The 22,151-nt window shown below is 48.1% G+C and overlaps 1 protein-coding gene across 1 annotated transcript in view; it reads right to left on the reverse strand.

Annotated features, from left to right (window-relative positions):
- Window positions 1-1,333: 1,333 nt before the first annotated feature.
- The window catches only part of HSPA4 (heat shock protein family A (Hsp70) member 4), a 506,168-nt gene continuing 485,350 nt past the window's right edge, over window positions 1,334-22,151 (reverse strand). Inside the window, exons 18-19 of the mRNA XM_069244722.1 lie at window positions 19,194-19,355; window positions 1,334-1,581 (exon numbers count right to left, since the gene is read on the reverse strand). Of these exons, the coding sequence (XP_069100823.1) occupies window positions 1,378-1,581; window positions 19,194-19,355 (366 nt within the window). The 3' untranslated portion in view covers window positions 1,334-1,377. The remainder of the gene's footprint in view (window positions 1,582-19,193; window positions 19,356-22,151) is intronic.

The raw sequence follows: 22,151 nt of genomic DNA on the forward strand, positions 1-22,151 counted from the left end.
CATTTACACTAATTGAATATTTGTCATTAAAAAAAAACAAAAAAAAAAAACACACACAGAGCTTCAAGCTAACAAAAGGCCAATGTCAGGAAGGCCTCAAACATTACAGAAATGCAACCCAGATACTCCATGCAGCAACCTCTTCGATGAGTAACAGTGCAGAATTTTAGAGGAAGCATTATGAGTGAAACTGGAATAGGCGACACAAATAGCAACTACACTTGAGTAGTTGAGAAGCAGAGTTTTAGTGGCAACGATAGATAGTGTCTCCACTGGGTGTAAACTAGAAGTCCAATTTTCAGCACGGCATGCCAAATTCTGGAGTTCTCAGCACATTAGAGAGGAACAAGTCTTCAAAACAAGCCAATTTAGATAAAAGTGTGAGAAATATGCTAGAGCAAGTATAACATAAAATGGGACAAGTGACACATTAGGAATGGGTAGATTAAACCTGACCCTCTCAAATTTGCAACTGGCTTAAAAGGAATTAAAGAATGCAGGGTCAATCTACAGTACTAGAATTCGCAAATGCGCAGTTGCTACTTAATGGAACAAAATGAATTTGAGGAAAGCAGAAATCTACACATTTGCTACCACAAATGTTTAATTGCTGCATTTAAGCACAGATGGGACGCTTTAGTTCTTTAACGTCAGCATGCTTACTTCTGAGAGCAGTGCCTCCAGTTCAGCCCTCAATTTCCAAACAGCATTTTTTACTATCATGAGGTCATGCTAGCAACATGCTCGAAGATCAGACGAGAATATACCGCATACCACCAGATAACTGAGCAAGTACACATATAGGAGTGGCACTCAAAACAGACTGAAGATCAATTGTAGCCGAGAATGTTTCCAATAATGCATATATAACAGCAGATTGCAGAACAATGAATGCTTTCATTCATCTGCTCTAAATAATCGTAGCTTTAAGAGCCAGTTTAAAAAAAAAAAAAAAAAAATACAACAACAAAAAAACATGAAGCTACAAAAGTCTCTGTAGCAATAGTTGGAGACAGATGCTTACGGATAACAGCCAACTAAAGTCTTTGCTACCATTCGTTTAGCCCAACACGACTTGAAAAACAAAGGGGACAAAATACTTAAAAGAACATTTGTTATTGTGGAGACAATACATTCTATTAGAATTGCCACTGGCCACCAAGTAGAACCATGACTGAAAAAGTACAACGTACTTGATCGAGTAGTCATTTTAAAGTCAAAATGCTCCATACGTTAACCAAAAAGGGGGTGGGGGATGTGTGGGAACCTACAGAAAACTACAATAACTGCAGTATTCACTTCCGCTGATCTGGACTCAGAACCATACAAAGTCAACAATTTAAAGCTTTATTACAGTTTATAATAGAAAGCTGGAATTCAATCAATATCCATGTCCGGAAGTTTCTTTTCTGCCTCAGAAGATGTGTTGCCATTGTGTTCAGCTGGTTGGTGTCCCTGCTTAGCAACATCCCCTTCCCCATCAACTGGTCCGTTTTGTTCAGCTGGCACTTGCTCCTCTTTTGGAGGTTCCACTTTAGGTTTTGCTTTTGTAACAATAGGGTTGCAGGTAACTGTCAATTCCTTAAAGAAAAATAAATTACAATATCAATATATGGAGGTTTTTCTGGACTAACAGCGTGGACGAAGCAAAGATTGCCAGCATGCATTAAACAATTACAAAAAATAGAAAACTAAGGAAATCAGAAGAAAATGAACTTACCTCTAAGTACAGCTATACAAACATATGAAAGGAAGGCAAAATATTGCATTTTTAATTTTTACTTGCCAGTTGATTAATAAGATAGCTAACTCTTTCACAAACTTTTTTTTTTTTTTTTTTTTTAAGAAAAATGAGAAGCGGAGTCAATGTAGCTAGAAAGGCTGGATGCTTTAAAAGCTGGGAAAGTGAACACATCACCTGAAAGGAAATGCCTCTTTCTTTATGTTCACCCCAGGGTATTTTGACTGAAACTGCTAACCTAACATCAGTGTCCGTGCTCTGACCCAAAAATCTGCATGTTACATTGGCTATCCCCAACTGATATAGGCTAACTTACCTGTAAGTCCCTAGTATACAGCAGGTAGGGCCTGTAAGTTAGTGAGTTACCCTAGGAACTGCAGCACCGGTTGGGTCAGTCTGGGTGTGACAGGGGTAAAAAAAAACAACTGCTGACTGAAAGGGCAATTTCAAACGGCTAGTTCGACTTTGCCATTTTAAGCCACGGCAAAGTCAAATGACCGCCTGAACGATGAGCAACTCCAACGTCCTACCAAGCCCGAAGGCAAAATGCAGCATATTTCATAGGCAGAACATGCATTTTTCATGTTCTGACTGGCACATTACTTACCCTTCGGTCACAACTTATCTGGTAGAGGCAATATCCATTTGCAAATTCCCTATCTTAGAATTTCCTCAGGCGTCAGTCTGGATCCGGACATTTTTCACGAGCAGTACCCCTGCGTGCCGTTAGGTATCTGTTTCACGTCCTTTGCTTTCCAAGTTGGATAGGACATCGCAGGTCCTATATTGGTGCCACCCTGGCACTCTGACTTCAGGTTTTTTTTCCCCACAGCTTTCCATGCCAGAAGCACAGAGCCATGAAGAACACTGACCACTTGTATGCCAAAACGAGAGTCCCTGTCCCTAGAAATCAGTTTGCAGAAGGGTGAAGATGGGTGGGTCAGTAAGGAATCTCCAACTAGATATTGTTTCTACCAGAAAAGGCGTTACCGAAGGTAGGTAACTTGTCCATCTGATATCAGACAATCAATCAATCAGAGCATTTGTAAAGCGCACTACTTGCCTGTGAGGGCCTTAAGGCGCTGCTAATGCTCGAACAGCCATGTCTTGAGGTGTCTGCTGAAGGTAAGTAGGTCCTGTGTCTGTCGCAGGTGGGTGGGAAGAGTGTTCCACGTCTTGGTGGCGAGGTGGGAGAACGATCTGCCACCAGCAGTCGTTCTGTGGATGCATTGGACGGTGGCGAGGGCAAGGTCGACAGAACAAATCTTTTGGGTTGGCGGTGTAGAAGGAGAGCCATCTGTTGAGTTATTCTGGTCCGGTGGTGTACAGTGCCTTGTGAGTGAGGAGTTTGAACGTGATTCTCTTGTTGATGGGGAGCCAGTGTAGGTCTCAGGTGGGGTGTGATGTGGCAGTGGCAGGGGATGTCTAGGATGAGGCGTGCGATGAGTGTTGAAGCAGGAGGAAGAGATGGCATTAACTTGTTGGGTCATTGATCGTGATGAGTCCAGGATGAATCCCAGGTTGCGTGCGTGGTCGGTGGGGTTCCCAGTGTGGTGGGCCACCAGGAGTCGTCCCATGCGGAAGGGGTGGAGCTGAGGTGGATGACCTCAGTTCTGTCAGAATTCAGTTTCAGGCAGCTGTTCTTCATCCAATCGGCGATGGCCTTAATTTCTTTGTGCAGGTTGGTTTTGGATGTCATCGGCGTATGAGATGATGTTGAGGTTGTGAGATCAGCGATGTTTGTGAGCATAGCCATGTGGACGTTAAAGAGGGTCGGGCTGAGGGATGATCCCTGGGGTACGCCGCAGATGATTTTGGTGGCTTCAGAGCAGAATGGAGGGAGGCGGACAGAGTTCTGGCGGTGAGTAAGGTGGTGATTCAGTCCAGGGCTCTGTTGCGGATCCCTGCGTCGTTGAGGCGTGTGCGTAGGGTGTGGTGGCAGACTGTGTCGAACACGGCTGAGAGGTCCAGGAGGATGAGGGCAGCGGTTTTGCCGTTGTCAAGTATGGTCCTGATATTGTCTGTGGCGGCGATACGGGCAGTTTTGCTGCTGTGGTTGCAGCGGAATCCGGATTGGGACTGGTCCAGAGTGTTATTCTCCTCGAAGAAATGGGTTAGTTGTTTGTTGACAAGGGAAGGGGAGCAGGGGGATGGGCCGGAAGTTTCTGAGGTCCTTTGGGTCCGCCTTGGGTTTCTTGAGGAGGGCACTGATCTGGGTCCCTCTGAGGGTGGTGTTTGGGTCGGTGTGGTTCTGAAAGTGCAGGTGTTCGGTGGTGCTGAGGAGGTCTTTGATGCTGGTCGTGATTCTGAGGGTATTCTTGTGGACGATGGCGATGCCTCCTCCTGGTCTGTTGGTGCGGTCCTTGCAAGTGATCTTGTAGCCATTCGGGATGGCTATGGCGATGTTGGGGGCTGAGGAGGTGTTCATCCAGGTGTCTGTATGGAAGGCCACGTCTGGGGAGGCTGAGTCGAGTAGATTCCAGAGTTCTACGGCGTGGTTGTGGACCGAGCGGGTGTTGAGTAGAATGGATCTGAGATGGCTGCCTCCTACCTTGGTGGGTGGGTCGTTGGCGAGGAGGCTGGTGAAGGTGCAGTTCCAGCAGTAGAAGGGTCCGCAGGTGAGCTGCGGGGTGGCTTGATGCCCGGTGGACAAGTGGCTGGTGGATGAGTGGCTGGTGTTGAGAGCGTGGAGGGTGCTGGCATCATAGCGGAGTCGGGTGTTGCGGGGTGGTATTCTGGGTTTGAGAACCAGACGTTCTGGCACTGGGCGCGGACAGGTGCAGATGGGCTTGCCTTAGGCACGCGCGCGCAATGGCCGCCAGTAAGTAGGGAGGCGAGGACAGCTGAGAGGTGGGTGCAAAAACGTTGTGAAAAAGGGGGCGGGCCGTGGGGGCAGCAGTGGCGGGAGTGCAGCACGAGAGAGGAGCAGGTGGGGCTGCAGTTGCAGAGGAGGGGGTGGGGCAGCAGTGGCGGGAAGGGGGGGGGGGAGAGAGAGCGGAGTGAGGGGAGAGAAGAGTGTAAAGCAAGGCAAAAGGAGCACAGTGGAAAGTGAAAGGCAAAAGGAGCAGAAAGGGGACAGACACTGAAGAGAAAGCAAAGAGAGTGAAGCAGAAAAAAGGAGGGAGAGGCAGAGCACAGCCTAGTAGGAAAGCAGAGCTCTCCCACTAGACAGCAGGGATGAGGTGCTGGAAGAAGCCTGCGGGTGGAGGAGGGCCTCAAACTTCGGACAGAGGTCAGGAGTTCAGAGGAATGAGGGCTCTACTTAAAGATGGAGCTATGGGAGGCAGAGCAGTTCAATGACCGAGACAGTGGTATTGCTCGTCCTACCGCGCAGCGGCCACTATTAAGTAGGCAGCTGGGGGAGGAGAGGACAGCTGGGAGTGAAAATGGCGCAGGGCCCCAGTGGCAGGTGAAGGCGGGGGAGGAGTGAGGGGAGAGAAAAGTGAAGTGTAAAGCAGAAGCAAGGCAAAAGGAGCACAGTGGAAAGCGAAAAGCAAAAGGAGCACAAAGGGGGCAGACACAGAAGAGAAAGCACACAGAGCGAAGTAGAAAAAAGGAGGAGAGAGGCAGAGGGCAGAAACCAGAGCCCTCCCACTAGACACCAGGGATGGGCGAAGGCAGAAGCCTGCAGGTGGAGAAGGGCCTCGAACTCCTGACAGAGGTCAGGAGTTCGGAGGAACGAGGGTTTTACTTACAGGTGGAGCTACGGGAGGCAGAGCAGTTCAATGACCAGGTCAATGGTACTGTTTCTAGTTCATCATCCTATAGACATCTAGTTGTAGATTCCTTACCTTAGAATAGATACCCAAGCAGCACAATTATAGGAGGTGAGTCTGGAAACTAAGATCATACTAGAAAGTTTGGCAGGACCGAATGGGCAAAGTATCCATCCCTATGGATCTGACTGTACAGGTAGTAGTGTTTGGTAAACTGGTGCGGAGATACCCATGTTGCTCACTGACAGATGTCACGGGCTGGAACTCCATGTGCTAACTCAGTGGTTGCAGCTGTAGCTTGGGTAGAACGAGCATCCCCCCAGACCTAAACACCCCCCTAAATTCAGTATTTAGGGGCTCCTCCTGCAACCTAAGAAGAAGACTGCTGAACTGAAAAACCTGCAGAGAAGACGGAGACACCAACTGCTTTGGCCCCAGCTCTACCAGCCTGTCTCCCCACTTCTAAAGACACTGCTCCAGCCACGCGTTCCACAGGGTCCAGCAACCTCTGAAGCCTCAGAGGACTACCAGGCATCTAGAAGGAACAAGAACTCCCAAGGACAGCGGCTCTGTTCCCCAAAGACTGCAACTTTGCAACAAAGCAGCAACTTTGAAACAACACACGTTTCCCGCCGGAAGCGTGAGACTTTGCACACTGCACCCGACGCCCCCGGCTCGACTGGTGCAGAACAAACACCACAGAGAAGACTCCCCGGCAACTACGAGACCGTGAGTAGCCAGAGTTGACCCCCCCTGAGCCCCCACAGCGACACCTGCAGAGGGAATCCCGAGGCTCCCCCTGACCGCGACTGCCTGCTTCAAAGACCCGACGCCTGGTAAAGACACTGCACCTGCAGCCCCCAGGACCTGAAGGATCCGAACTCCAGTGCAGGAGTGACCCCCAGGTGGCCCTCTCCCTTGCCCAGGTGGCGGCTACCCAGAGGAGCCCCCCTCTTGCCTGCATCGCTGAAGAGACCCCTTGGTCTCCCATTGATTCCTACTGCGAACCCGACGCCTGTTTGCACACTGCACCCGGCCGCCCACGTGCTGCTGAGGGTGTACTTTCTGTGTGGACTTGTGTCCCCCCGGTGCCCTACAAAACCCCCCGGATCTGCCCTACGTAGACGCGGGTACTTACCTGCTGGCAGACTGGAACCGGGACACCCCCTTCTCCATTGAAGCCTATGCGTTTTGGGCACCACTTTGACCTCTGCACCTGACCGGCCCTGAGCTGCTGGTGTGGTAACTTTGGGGTTGCTCTAAACCCCCAACGGTGGGCTAACTTGGACCCAAACTTGAACCCCGTAGGTGGTTTACTTACCTGCAAAAACTAACACACACTTACCTCCCCCAGGAACTGTTGAAAAATGCACAGTGTCTAGTTTTAAAATAGCTATATGTCATTTAGGTGAAAACTGTATATGCTCTTTTGCTAATTCAAAGTTCCTAAAGTTCCTACATGAAATACCTTTCATTTGAAGTATTACTTGTAAATCTTGAACCTGTGGTTCTTAAAATAAACTAAGAAAATATATTTTTCTATACAAAAACCTATTGGCCTGGAATTGTCTCTGAGTGTGTGTTCCTCATTTATTGCCTGTGTGTGTACAACAAATGCTTAACACTACTCCTCTGATAAGCCTACTGCTCGACCACACTACCACAAAATAGAGCATTAGAATGATCTCTTTTTGCCACTATCTTACCTATAAGGGGAACCCTTGGACCCTGTGCACACTATTTTTTAACTTTGAAATAGTATATACACAGAGCCAACTTCCTACATTGGTGGATCAGCAGTGGGGTCTAAGACTGCATTTGCTGGACTACTCAGCCAATACCTGATCACACGACTACATTCCAAAGATTTCAGTTTCTAATGACTTTTTTTTAAATTTGAGCTGTTTTTCTAAATTTTTAAAAGTCCTGCTAGGGCCTTGTGTTAGTTCCTGTTAGCATTTCTTTTAGAGTTTAAAAGTTTAGTAAAAGTTTGGATTAAATTCTAGAGATAGTTTTAGATTCTTAAAAGGTATCCCAACTTTTAGAGAAATAACGTCTACTGCAGAAGATATGGTAGTGGAGCTCAACCTCACCCCTTACCTGCATCTTAGGATGTCAGAGTTAAGGACTCTCTGCAAAATTAAAAATATAAAAACTGGATCAAACCCTCCCAAAGTACAGCTCCAGGAGCTCTTGGCAGAGTTTGCTAGAGACAACCCTCTGAAGATACCTTTACACTGGGGGAAGCTAGTGATGGGGAGGAACATTTCCCACCTCCACTCCTAGTTAGGGAGAACAGGGTTCCTCCAACCCTGACTCCACAAGACATAGTCAGAGATGTTGCTTCTCTCACAGGAGAGTCCAACAGCTCTGGAAGCATTGAGGGCAGCCTCAATGAAGATGACCTCCTGTTAGCCAGGATGGTCAAAAGATTGGCTTTGGAGAGACAGCTCCTAGCCATAGAAAGGGAAAGACAAGAGATGGGCTTAGCATCCATCAATGGTGGCAGCAACTTAAATAGGGTCAGAGATAGTCCGGACATGCAAAAAATCCCCAAAGGGATTGTAACAAAATATGAAGATGGTGATGACATCACCAAATGGTTCACAGCTTTTGAGAGGGCTTGTGCAACCAGAAAAGTAAACAAATCTCACTGGGGTGCTCTCATTTGGGAAATGTTCACTGGAAAGTGTAGGGATAGACTCCTCACATTCTCTGGAAAAGATGCAGAAACCTATGACCTCATGAAGGCTACCCTGATTGAGGGCTTTGGATTCTAAACTGAGGAGTACAGGATTAGGTTCAGGGGGGCTCAAAAATCCTCGAGCCAGACCTGGGTTGATTTTGTTGACTTTTCAGTCAAAACACTGGATGGTTGGAATAATGGCAGTGGTGTAAATGATTATGATGGGCTGTACAATCTGTTTATGAAAGAACACCTTTTAAGTAATTGTTTCAATGGTAAACTGCATCTGGTAGACCTAGGTCCAATTTCTCCCCAAGAATTGGGAAAGAAGGCAGACCATTGGGTCAAGACTAGGGTGACCAAGACTTCCACAGGGGGTGACCAAAAGAAAGGGGTCACAAAGACTCAACAGGGGAAGAGTGTTGAGACATCCAAGGGTAAAAGTAAAGGGTCTTCTACAGGGCCCCAGGAGGGAGGGAGGGTCCAAAGCCTCTTCACAATCCAATTTTGGGCACAAGGGTAAAAACTTTGATCCCAAAAAGGCCTGGTGTCGTAGCTGTAATCAACAGGGACACCAAACTGGAGACAAGGCCTGTCCCAAGAAAGGTTCCACTTCAATTACTACTCCAGTTAGCACTGGAATAGCCAGTCTCCAGGTGGGATCAACAGTGTGCCCAGAGCAAATCAGGGTTCACAATGAAGCTACATTAGTTTCTGAGGGTAGGGTGGACTTCGCCACACTTGCTGCCGGGCCCCCTAACATGCAAAAATACAGGCAGCAACTCTTGATTAATGGGACTAGTGTAGAAGGCCTGAGGGATACAGGTGCCAGTGTCACAATGGTGACAGACAAACTAGTTTCCCCAGGACAATACCTGACTGGACAAACTTATCCAGTCACCAACGCGGACAATCAGACTAAAGTACATCCCAAGGCTATTGTAACTTTAGAATGGGGAGGGGTCACTGGCCTGAAACAGGTGGTAGTCTCCTCTAATATCACAGTAGACTGTTTGCTTGGAAATGACCTGGAGTCCTCAGCATGGGCTGAGGTAGAACTCAAAACCCATGCAGCCATGCTGGGTATCCCTGAACTGGTGTGTGTCAAGACAAGGGCACAGTGCAAGGCTCGGGGTGGAAAAAGTGGTGTTGGAGCCTGGAATAATGGCCCAACCCTCCAAGAGAAAAGGAAAGAAGACTGGGGAACCAGCTTCAACACAGCAAAAGAAAAAGAACCTCTCTTCCCTGGAAGAAGTTCTGCTCTCTGAGGGAACTGAGCCCATGGAGTTAGGACCTTATCAGGTTGAACTCTTAGGCCCAGGGGGACCCATAAGGGAACAGCTGTGTAAGGGGCAAGAAACCTGTCTCTCTCTTGAAGGCCTTAGGCAGCAAGCTGCTGAAGAGACCAAAGGAAAAATCAGTGGAACACATAGGGTCTATTGGGAAGATGGGCTCCTTTACACAGAGTCAAGAGATCCCAAACCTGGTGCCACTAGGAGTGGTAGTGCCTCAGGAGTTTAAAGAGTTCATCCTGACCTTAGCCCATGATATTCCACTCGCTGGGCATTTGGGACAAACCAAGAATTGGGAGAGGTTAGTTAACCATTTCTATTGGCCCAACATGTCCCAGAAAGTAAAGGAGTTTTGTGCCTCCTATGCCACCTGTCAAGCCAGTGGTAAGACAGGCGGCCACCCAAAGGCCCCCCTCATTCCACTTCCAGTGGTGGGGGTCCCCTTTGAAAGAGTGGGAGTGGGCATAGTGGGTCCACTTGAACCTCCCGCAGCCTCAGGGAACCAGTATATCCTAGTAGTAGTGGATCATGCTACTAGGTACCCTGAAGCAATTCCCCTTAGGTCCACTACTGCCCCTGCAGTAGCCAAAGCACTCATTGGTATCTTTACCAGAGTGGGATTTCCTAAGGAGGTGGTGTCTGATAGAGGTACCAACTTCATGTCAGCATACCTGAAACACATGTGGAATGAGTGTGGGGTGACTTACAAATTCACCACACCATACCATACCATCCACAAACCAATGGTCTTGTGGAAAGATTCGACAAGACATTGAAGGGCATGATCATGGGGCTCCCTGAAAAACTCAAAAGGAGATGGGATGTCCTCTTGCCATGTCTGCTTTTCGCCTACAGAGAGGTGCCTCAGAAGGGAGTAGGGTTTTCCCCCTTTGAACTTCTGTTTGGCCATCCTGTAAGGGGACCATCAGCTCTTGTGAAAGGCTGGGAGAGACCCCTCCATGAGCCTAAGCAAGATATAGTGGACTATGTACTAGGCCTACATTCCAGGATGGTAGAGTACATGGAAAAGGCAAGTAAAAACCTTGAGGCCAGCCAACAACTCCAGAAGATGTGGTATGACCAAAAGGCGGCTATGGTTATATTTCAGACAGAGCAGAAAGTCTGGGTTCTGGAGCCTGTGGCTCCCAGGGCACTTATGGACAGATGGAGTGGCCCTTACCTAGTGTTAGAGAGAAAGAGTCAGGTCACCTACCTGGTAGACCTAGGCACTAGCAGGACCCCCAAGAGGGTGATCCATGTTAAACGCTTCAAACTCTTCCATGATAGGGCAGACTCCACTGACCCTAAAGATGGCTCAGTAGATGGAGTGATCTATTCAGACACCCTCTCTGGCCAGCAGCAAGCTGACTGTAGGAAAGTCTTACAACAGTTTCCTGTGCTCTTTTCCCTAACCCTGGTCAGACACACCTGTGTACCCATGATGTGGACACAGGAGACAGCATGCCTGTAAAAAACAAAATTTTCAGACAGTCTGACCAAGTTAAGGAAAGCATCAAGGTGGAAGTCCACAAGATGCTGGAATTGGGAGTCATTGAGCACACTGACAGCCCCTGGGCTAGCCCAGTGGTCTTAGTCCCCAAACCTCACACAAAAGATGGTAAGAGAGAGATTAGGTTTTGTGTGGACTACAGAGGACTTCATTCTGTCACCAAGACAGATGCCCATCCCATTCCAAGGGCAGATGAATTGATTGACAAACTAGGTGCTGCCAAATATTTGAGTACTTTTGACTTGACAGCAGGGTACTGGCAAATCAAAATGGCACCAGGAGCAAAAGAAAAAAACAGCATTCTCCACACCTGATGGGCACTATCATTTCACTGTGATGCCCTTTGGCTTAAAGAATGCCCCTGCCACCTTCCAAAGGTTGGTGAATCAAGTCCTTGCTGGCTTGGAGTCCTTTAGTGCAGCTTATCTTGACGATATTGCTGACTTTAGCTCCAGCTGGCAGGATCACATGGTCCACCTGAAGAAGGTCTTGCAGGCCCTGCAAGCAGCAGGCCTCTCTATCAAGGCATCCAAATGTCAGATAGGGCAGGGTACTATGGTTTACTTGGGACACCTTGTTGGTGGATGCCAAGTTCAGCCACTCCAACCGAAGATCCAGACTACTCTGGACTGGGTAGCTCCAAAAACCCAGACTCAAGTCAGGGCATTCCTTGGCTTGACTGGTTACTACAGGAGGTTTGTGAAGGGATATGGATCCATAGTGACACCCCTCACAGAACTTACCTTCAAGAAAATGCCCAAGGTGGTAAACTGGACAATAGAATGCCAACAGGCCTCTGACACCCTGAAACAAGCTATGTGCACAGCACCAGTTCTCAAAGCTCCAGATTACTCCAAGCAGTTCATTGTGCAGACTGATGCCTCTGAACATGGGATAGGGGCAGGTTTGTCCCAAACAAATGATGATGGCCTTAGCCAGCCTGTTGCTTTCATTAGCAGGAGATTACTCCCCAGGGAGCAGCGATGGAGTGCCGTTGAGAGGGAGGCCTTTGCTGTGGTTTGGTCCCTGAAGAAGCTGAGACCATACCTCTTTGGTACTCACTTTGTAGTTCAAACTGACCACAGACCTCTCAGATGGCTAATGCAAATGAAACGTGAAAATCCAAAACTGTTGAGGTGGTCCATCTCCCTACAGGGAATGGACTTTATAGTGGAACACAGACCTGGGACTGCCCGTGCCAATGCAGATGGCCTTTCCAGGTTCTTCCACTTAGAAAATGAAGACTCTCTTGGGAAAGGTTAGTCTCATCCTCTTTCGTTTGGGGGGGTGGGGGGTGTAGTGTAGGAAGTTGGCTCTGTATATACTATTTCAAAGTCAGGAATAGTGTGCACAGACTCCAAGGGTTCCCCTTAGAGGTAAGGTAGTGGCAAAAGTAGATAATTCTAATGCTCTATTTTGTGGTAGTGTGGCAAACCAGCAGGTTTATCAGAGGGTAGTGTTAAGCATTTGTTGTACACACACAATAAATGAGGAACACACACTCAAAGACTTACTCCAGGCCAATAGGTTTTTATATTGAAAAAGCGGCACAGGGGCGGCTGGGTGCAGTGTGCAAAGCAGGTGTTGGGTTTCAGGTAGGAGACAATGGAGGGACCCGGGAGTCACTCTAGCTGTGCAGGCAGGCACACGGAGGGCTTCTTGAACAGCCACCACCTGGGCTAGGCAGAGGGTCGTCTGGGGGTCACTCCTGCGTTGAAGTTCGGTTCCTTCAGGTCCTGGGGGCTGCGGGTGCAGTGTTGGTTCCAGGCGTCGGGTCCCTTGTTACAGGCAGTCACGGTCAGGGGGAGCCTCTGGATTCTCTCTGCAGGCGTCGCTGTGGGGGCTCATCTCTGGTTACTCACGGACTCGCAGTCGCCCGGGAGTCCTCCCTGAGGTGTTGGTTTTCTGCAGGACGAGCCGGGGGCGTCGGGTGCAGAGTGTAGAGTCTCACCCTTCCGGCGGGAAACGTGAAGTCCTTGGAAGTTACTTCTTTGTTGCAAAGAAGTAGCTGGTTTTGAACAGGGCCGCTGTTCTCAGGAGTTTCTTGGTCCTGTAGTCCAGGGCAGCCCTCTGAGGCTTCAGAGGTCGCTGGTCCCTGTCGGATGCATCGCTGGAGCAGGTTTTCTAAGTTGGAGACAGGCAGGTAGGGCTGGGGCCAAAGCAGTTGTCTTCCTCCTCCTCTGCAGGCTTGTACATCAGCAGTCCTTCTTTCTTCAGGTTGCAGGAATCTGATTTCCTGGGATCTGGGGAGCCCCTAAATACTGAACTTAGGGGTGTGTTTAGGTCTGGGAGGTTAGTAACCAATGGCTACTGTCCTTGAGGGTGACTACACCCCCACTTTGTGCCTCCTCCCTGTGGGGGGGGGGGGGGGGGGGGGGGGGGGGGGGGGTTGAGCACATCCCTAATCCTATTGGGGGAATCCTCCAAACTCAAGATGGAGGATTTCTCAAGGCAGGGGTCACTTCAGATCAGGACACCTTAAGTGGTGTCATGACTGGTGGGTGACTCCTCCTTGTTTTTCTCATTATCTCCTCCAGCCTTGCCGCCAAAAGTGGGGGCAGAGGCCAGAGGGGTGGGCATCTCCACTAGCTGGGATGCCCTGGGGCGCTGTACCAAAAGGGGTGAGCCTTTGAGGCTCACCGCCAGGTGTTCCAGTTCCTGCAGGGGGAGGTGAGAAGCACCTCTACCCAATACAGTACAGGCTTTGTTCCTGGCCAGAGTGACAAAGGCACTCTCCCCATGTGGCCAGCAACATGTCTGGTGTGTGGCAGGCTGGCAGAAACTGGTCAGCCTACACTAGAAGCCGGGTGGGTATTCAGGGGGCATCTCTAAGATGCCGTCTGGGTGTATGTTACAATATATTGCACACTGACATCAGTGTGCATTTATTGTGCTACTAAGTTTGATACCAAACTTCCCAGATTTCAGTGTAACCATTATGGAACTGTGGAGTTCGTGTTTGACAAACTCCCAGACCATATACTTTTATGGCTACCCTGCACTTACAATGTCTAAGGTTTTGCGTAGACACTGTAGGGGCATAGTGCTCATGCACATATGCCCTCACCTGTGGTATAGTGCACCCTGCCTTAGGGCTGTAAGGCCTGCTAGAGGGGGGACTTACCTATGCCACAGGCAGTGGGAGGTTGGCATGGCACTCTGAGGGGAGTGCCATGTCGACTTAGTCATTTTCTCCCCACCAGAACACACAAGCTCTGAGACAGTGTGCATGTGCTGAGTGAGGGGTCCCCAGGGTGGCATGAGACATGCTGCAGCCCTTAGAGACCTTCCCTGGCATCAGGGCCCTTGGTACCAGGTGTACCAGTTACAAGAGACTTACCTGAGTGCCAGGGTTGTGCCAATTGTGGAGACAGTTTAGGGAAAGAACACTGGTGCTGGGGCCTGGTTAGCACACTTTCAAATCATAACATAATCAGCAAAGGCAAAAAGTTAGGGGGTAACTGTAGGAAGCTGGCTCTGTATGTGCTATTTCAAAGTAAGGAATAGCATGCACAGAGTCCAAGGGTTCCCCTTAGAGGTAAGATAGTGGCAAAAAGAGATAATACTAATGCTCTATTTTGTGGTAGTGTGGTCGAGCAGTAGGCTTATCAAAGGAGTAGTGTTAAGCATTTGTTGTACATACACACAGGCAATAAATGAGGAACACACACTCAGAAACAATTCCAGGCCAATAAGTTTTTGTTATAGAAAAATATCTTTTCTTAGTTTATTTTAAGAACCACAGGTTCAAATTCTACATGTAATATCTCATTTGAAAGGTTTTGCAGGTAAGTACTTTAGGAACTTTGAATCCTTACATTAGCATGTATACTTTTTACATAAAACAATAAGCTGTTTTAAAAGTGGACACAGTGCAATTTTCACAGTTCCTGGGGGAGGTAAAGTATTGTTAGGTTTCACAGGTAAGTAAGTCACTTACAGGTTTCAGTTTTTGGTCCAAGGTAGCCCACCGTTGGGGGTTCAGAGCAACCCCAAAGTTACCACACCAGCAGCTCAGGGCCGGTCAGGTGCAGAGGTCAAAGAGGTGCCCAAAACACATAGGCTTCAATGGAGAGAAGGGGGTGCCCCGGTTCCAGTCTGCCAGCAGGTAAGTACCCGCGTCTTCGGAGGGCAGACCAGGGGGGTTTTGTAGGGCACCGGGGGGGGGACACAAGTCAGCACAAAAAGTACACCCTCAGCAGCGCGGGGGCGGCCGGGTGCAGTGTGCAAACACGCGTCGGGTTTTCAATGGTTTTCAATGAGAGATCAAGGGATCTCTTCAGCGTTGCAGGCAGGCAAGGGGGGGGCTCCTCGGGGTAGCCACCACCTGGGCAAGGGAGAGGGCCTCCTGGGGGTCACTCCTGCACAGGAGTTCCGTTCCTTTAGGTGCTGGGGGCTGCGGGTGCAGGGTCTTTTCCAGCCGTCGGGAAATGGAGTTCAGGCAGTCGCGGTCAGGGGGAGCCTCGGGATTCCCTCTGCAGGCGTCGCTGTGGGGGCTCAGGGGGACAACTTTGGTTACTCACGGTCTCGGAGTCGCCGGAGGGTCCTCCCTGAGGTGTTGGTTCTCCACCAGTCGAGTCGGGGTCTCCGGGTGCAGTGTTGCAAGTCTCACGCTTCTTGCGGGGAGTTGCAGGGGTCTTTAAATCTGCTCCTTGAAACAAAGTTGCAGTTCTTTTGGAGCAGTGCCGCTGTCCTCGGGAGTTTCGTGTCTTTCTTGAAGCAGGGCAGTCCTCAGAGGATTGAGAGGTCGCTGGTCCCTTGGAAAGCGTCGCTGGAGCAGGTTTCTTTGGAAGGCAGGAGACAGGCTGGTAAGTCTGGGGCCAAAGCAGTTGGTGTCTTCTGTTCTTCCTCTGCAGGGGTTTTTCAGCTCAGCAGTCTTCTTCTTCTTGTAGTTTCAGGAATCTAAATTCTTAGGTTCAGGGGAGCCCTTAAATACTAAATTTAAGGGCGTGTTTAGGTCTGGGGGGTTAGTAGCCAATGGCTACTAGCCCTGAGGGTGGGTACACCCTCTTTGTGCCTCCTCCCAAGGGGAGGGGGTCACATTCCTATCCCTATTGGGGGAATCCTCCTTCTACAAGATGGAGGATTTCTAAAAGTCAGAGTCACCTCAGCTCAGGACACCTTAGGGGCTGTCCTGACTGGCCAGTGACTCCTCCTTGTTTTTCTCATTATCTCTCCTGGACTTGCCGCCAAAAGTGGGGGCTGGGTCCAGGAGGCGGGCATCTCCACTAGCTGGAGTGCCCTGGGGCATTGTAACACTAAGCTTGAGCCTTTGAAGCTCACTGCTAGGTGTTACAGTTCCTGCAGGGGGGAGGTGTGAAGCACCTCCACCCAGAGCAGGCTTTGTTTCTGTCCTCAGAGAGCACAAAGGCTCTCAGCGCATGAGGTCAGACACTCGTCTCTCAGCAGCAGGCTGGCACAGACCAGTCAGTCCTGCACTGAACAATTGTGTAAAATACAGGGGGCATCTCTAAGATGCCCTCTGTGTGCATTTTTTAATAAATCCAACACTGGCATCAGTGTGGGTTTATTATTCTGAGAAGTTTGATACTAAACTTCCCAGTATTCAGTGTAGCCATTATGGAGCTGTGAAGTTCGTTTTTGACAGACTCCCAGCCCATATACTCTTATGGCTACCCGGCACTTACAATGTCTAAGGTTTTGCTTAGACACTGTAGGGGCATAGTGCTCATGCACATATGCCCTCACCTGTGGTATAGTGCACCCTGCCTTAGGGCTGTAAGGCCTACTAGAGGGGTGACTTACCTATGCCACAGGCAGGGGGAGGTTGGCATGGCACCCTGAGGGGAGTGCCATGTCGACTTAGTCATTTTCTCCCCATCAGCACACACAAGCTGGCAAGCAGCGTGTCTGTGCTGAGTGAGGGGTCCCTAGGGTGGCATAAGACATGCTGCAGCCCTTAGAGACCTTCCCTGGCATCAGGGCCCTTGGTACCAGGGGTACCAGTTACAAGGGACTTACCTAGGTGCCAGGGTTGTGCCAATTGTGGAAACAATGGTACATTTTTGGTGAAAGAACACTGGTGCTGGGGCCTGGTTAGCAGGGTCCCAGCACACTTCTCAGTCAAGTCAGCATCAGTATCAGGCAAAAAGTGGGGGGTAACAGCAACAGGGAGCCATTTCTTTACAGTAACCATGCCAAGGAGGCATTTCCTTAGTGAGGATATGGACGAAGAAGATTCATTAAATGCACAGCCAATTAATGGCATGTAACAATCCATACAAAAAAATGGAAAGTCCATGTATGAGTACGTTCGCTGCCTACCAAAAACGTCAGGAACTTTTCATCTTCTATGTTAGGTAGAACATGATAACAGGCATTTGAAGCTCAATGAAGTGGAGGATAGATCACGTGGAGATTTAACATTCTGAATCTCTTTTATCCATTTGGTGGCTGGGTCTTAACTTGCATTTCTTTCAAATTTCGGGAACAGAGGACCTTATCCATGTCCTGCTTATATTTAATAATATTATATTCTGAAGAACTGTGTTTTCAAAGCCCACTCTTTGTTCACTTGAAATTTCAACTCATTTCACTAGTCTAGATATTTTCTACATCTAGAAGGTGAACTACCCTGAGAGAATCAAAGTACCAGGTGGTTTTGATGCGCAGGTTCTCATTATCCTAATGAGACTACTGGATTCGGGCGGCAGAATCACTTCTATTGCAGGGGGGACTGACTCTGAACCCAACCAGATGACACCTGTCGGCCTAATACGGGTTTACTTCTGGCTAACAAGCAGTGCCTCATCTCCACCCAAGAGCAGGGATGATTGGGCAACTGGGCACATGACACAAATGACTCCTCAGGGAAATCGTGGTCACTCAGAGCTGATCCGTTTATCTCAATAACATTAGTCTCACATGTACAAGGACAATCAGAGGCAGAGTATAATTCAATAAAGTTTTATTGAAGTAACTGCATCTTAGATAATAAAGCATGTATTGCAACGACTAGGACGATGAAGCATGACAAGATTAAAATTGTGACAAGGAGAGTAAAACACAAAAATAACGCTACCATGTTGTCATTAAGTTTTTAAGAATAGTTCCTACCTAGACTATGTTAGAGCATAGCAGGTTAAGCTCTAATACTGCCCTTCAGGTTCCCCTGGGAAGACATCATTCCTCATATCTGAGCAAGAGGCTGTAGTCTACATAAGCAGATGCAGCGAAACACTCAGCAATCAGCATACAGTCGTGGTCATCGGGCTGGAATCTCCCTCTAATGTACTGGGGTCAAAGTAGTGTTTTTATAATAAAACAGCTGGTGTTTTCCAAGAAAGGATCCCCACGTAAGAGTGTGCATGTTTTTGTGAACATTAGCGACAAAGCGTACCACTTTTGCCGGCAACCTATCTTACTGCAGCCTTGAGAAAAGCACAGAGTGAAAGAAATGTCTTGTTTAAGAACGCAGTGCTGGCCTAGGCAAAGAACAGCTAAATAGAGAAAATAAAACAAGACCGAAAATGTGGCTACTGTTAAAATAATAAAAACAAAGCTGAATAAAATATATCTAGGTTAAAGTGCACAGCAGTAGGCCTAGTTTGCTAAAATAATGAATATAAAACTATTGCTAAAATGGCTACACAACAGTTTGCTGCAACAGTTTACTTGTTCGTATCACTAGCAGTACCTTCTCCCACTATCTAATGAGGCAGCACATAATTATGGTGCTGTGAAAGATAGGGGATAACTTTAGAGCCACCACTTTACCTGCACCTTTTTGAAAAAGTCTTCAAAATATCAAGATTTTCTTTTAGAGTGCTCATTTCTTGACTAAATTGTCTATCACCCCATCGACCTACAACCCTGAGTAGATGACTGAAAAGAGGCATTACTACTGCACTGACAAGGAGCTATGCTTATGCAGCACAAGGCTGGTGATCTAATTTTGCGTTCAAATGCCAACTTTGCTAAAACAAGCAATTTTTGTTCAGTGTTAGTTTAGAAAAGGAGGTCTAAAGCCTTGTGTTTTATCTTCTATTCACAGTTCATCATAAGGAACAGTGGTCAGTACAACTCTAAGAGTAGGACTAGTTGGCCAAAAAATATTTTTCTCTACAGTATCACATGTGGAGGGAGAATAGCTGAAAGTTAGGTAGATTTACAAAGGAGGGAAATACTGCAGAGCTTTTTATAATGGTCACCTACCAGTCACAGTTTGCATCCAAAAAACAAACCATGTTGTAAACAGTGCACAATAAATATATAGTAGTGGTCTTACTTGCGTCTTTGCCCGAATTTCCTTGGTTTTTACTACAGGGTCCACAGTAAGACTCTGCTTACTCTGCAAGTTCATTTTGTTGTTCATCCACTCCATGGCCTCACTTGCACATTTTTCTACCTTAGCTATATCAGTTGCATCCAAATGATTGTATTGTTCCTCCTAAGAAATACAATGGTTGATCAGAAGGTCATAAATACAGCTGCAACTTCAAAAGTAAGGTGTAGAAAACCATATAGTTTTAAATACTTTCATATTATTTTAAATATTTCTACAGCAAAGAACTAGACAACCTGAAAATAGGCCTGAGAAAAGGATTATGTTACTTAACCTGTTAGCATCTGTTCGTAGCATGAAGTACTGTAGATTCACATGCTGTGCATACTCCTGCCATCTAGTGTTGGGTCTGGGGTTGAGAGAGTTGTTTTTCTTCGAAGAAGTCTTTTGAGTCACTAGGTCGAGTGACTCATCCTCTTGTTGATATTGCACATGTGCATCAACTACAATATTATATTGTTTCCCCGATGGTGGATAAGAAAGGTGTCTAAGGTATGTGGAAGAAAAGAGATGTCCATGCAAAATGTAAAGATATAATCTGACTAACAGCCACAAGTGTCCAGGGAGGGTGCATGTGAATCTACAGTACTGCATGGCATGAACAGCTGCTTACAGCATAATCCATTCAATGGCACGTGTGGCTGTGGATACACATGCTCTGCACAAACTGTAAAGCAGTCCTCCCTTAGAGACAGTGGCTAGCCTGTGGAAGTTGCAGTAGTCAGAAAAAGAGTACTTATCACTGTCTGACCTACACTAACTTATTGGTGTGCTAAAACATCCACACAGTATTGATGTATGAAGGTGTGGGATATAGATCATTTAGCTGCCTTATAAATATCAGCTATGGGAATGTTTCCAAGGAAGGCCATAGTGGCTCCCTTTCTGCGAGTGAAATCTTCTCTGGGAGAAAAAGGTAATGGTCTTTTGGCCTTCATGTAACAAGTTAGAATACATTTGAATATCCATCTACCTATGCCTGATTTGGACATTGGGTTGCCTTTACGAGGTGGAGAAACAGCTACAACGCTGTTTAGCTTACCTGAAAGTTTTAGTTCTGTCCATGTAGAACATGTGTTCTTTTGACATCTAAGGTATGAAGAGCTCTTTTCGCAACGGAATCTGGTTACGGAAACAAATGGGAGCTCAATGGACTGATTGAGACGAAATTGTGAGACTACCTCAGGTAGGAATTTAGGATTAGTACAAAGAACCACTTTGTCTCTATGCATTTGGAAGAAAGCTCACTTGCAAGCCATTGTGAGGTAATGGAGACTAAGAAGGCCACTTGAGGCCCTTGGGGGCCCTCTTTGGTCCCCATGCTCTAGGTACCTAGGGTACCATTTACTTGAGACTTTTTTTGGGGGGGGGGGGGGGGGGGGGGGGGGGGAGAAGAGTTGGCAAAGTTTTTGACAATCGGGCAACAGTTGCAGTGTTAGGGTAAGAGAGCTGGCCGTGGGGACACGGTTAGCAGGAGCTCAGTGCATTTTCAGTTGAAACTGCATCAGTTACCAGGCAATAAATGGTGGTGGTCATGTCAAAAAGAGGGTGTAAAGAAATGGCTCCCTGTTGCAGTTACCCCCCACTTTTTGCCTGATACTGATGCTGACTTGACTGAGAAGTGTGCTGGGACCCTGCTAACCAGGCCCCAGCACCAGTGTTCTTTCACCTAAAATGTACCATTGTCTCCACAATTGGCACAACCCTGGCACCCAGGTAAGTCCCTTGTAACTGGTACCCCTGGTACCAAGGGCCCTGATGCCAGGGAAGGTCTCTAAGGGCTGCAGCATGTCTTATGCCACCCTAGGGACCCCTCACTCAGCACAGACACACTGCTTGCCAGCTTGTGTGTGCTGGGGGGGGAAAATGACTAAGTCGACATGGCACTCCCCTCAGGGTGCCATGCCAACCTCACACTGCCTGTGGCATAGGTAAGTCACCCCTCTAGCAGGCCTTACAGCCCTAAGGCAGGGTGCACTATACCACAGGTGAGGGCATAGGTGCATGAGCACTATGCCCCTACAGTGTCTAAGCAAAACCTTAGACATTGTAAGTGCAGGGTAGCCATAAGAGTATATGGGCTGGGAGTCTGTCAAAAACGAACTCCACAGCTCCATAATGGCTACACTGAATACTGGGAAGTTTGGTATCAAACTTCTCAGAATAATAAACCCACACTGATGCCAGTGTTGGATTTATTAAAAAATGCACACAGAGTGCATCTTAGAGATGCACCCTGTATTTTACCCAATTGTTCAGTGCAGGACTGACTGGTCTGTGCCAGCCTGCTGCTGAGACGAGTGTCTGACCTCATGCGGTGAGAGCCTTTGTGCTCTCTGAGGACAGAAACAAAGCCTGCTCTGGGTGGAGGTGCTTCACACCTCCCCCCTGCAGGAACTGTAACACCTAGCAGTGAGCTTCAAAGGCTCAAGCTTCGTGTTACAATGCCCCAGGGCACTCCAGCTAGTGGAGATGCCCGCCTCCTGGACCCAGCCCCCACTTTTGGCGGCAAGTCCAGGAGAGATAATGAGAAAAACAAGGAGGAGTCACTGGCCAGTAAGGACAGCCCCTAAGGTGTCCTGAGCTGAGGTGACTCTGACTTTTAGAAATCCTCCATCTTGTAGAAGGAGGATTCCCCCAATAGGGTTAGGATTGTGACCCCCTCCCCTTGGGAGGAGGCACAAAGAGGGTGTACCCACCCTCAGGGCTAGTAGCCATTGGCTACTAACCCCCCAGACCTAAACACGCCCTTAAATTTAGTATTTAAGGGCTACCCTGAACCCTAGAAAATGAGATTTGTGCAACAACAAGAAGAAGGACTGCCTAGCTGAAAACCCCTGCAGAGGAAGACCAGAAGACGACAACTGCCTTGGCTCCAGAAACTCACCGGCCTGTCTCCTG

Source organism: Pleurodeles waltl, chromosome 7, assembly GCF_031143425.1.
Source record: "Pleurodeles waltl isolate 20211129_DDA chromosome 7, aPleWal1.hap1.20221129, whole genome shotgun sequence".
Classification (NCBI taxonomy): domain Eukaryota; kingdom Metazoa; phylum Chordata; class Amphibia; order Caudata; family Salamandridae; genus Pleurodeles; species Pleurodeles waltl.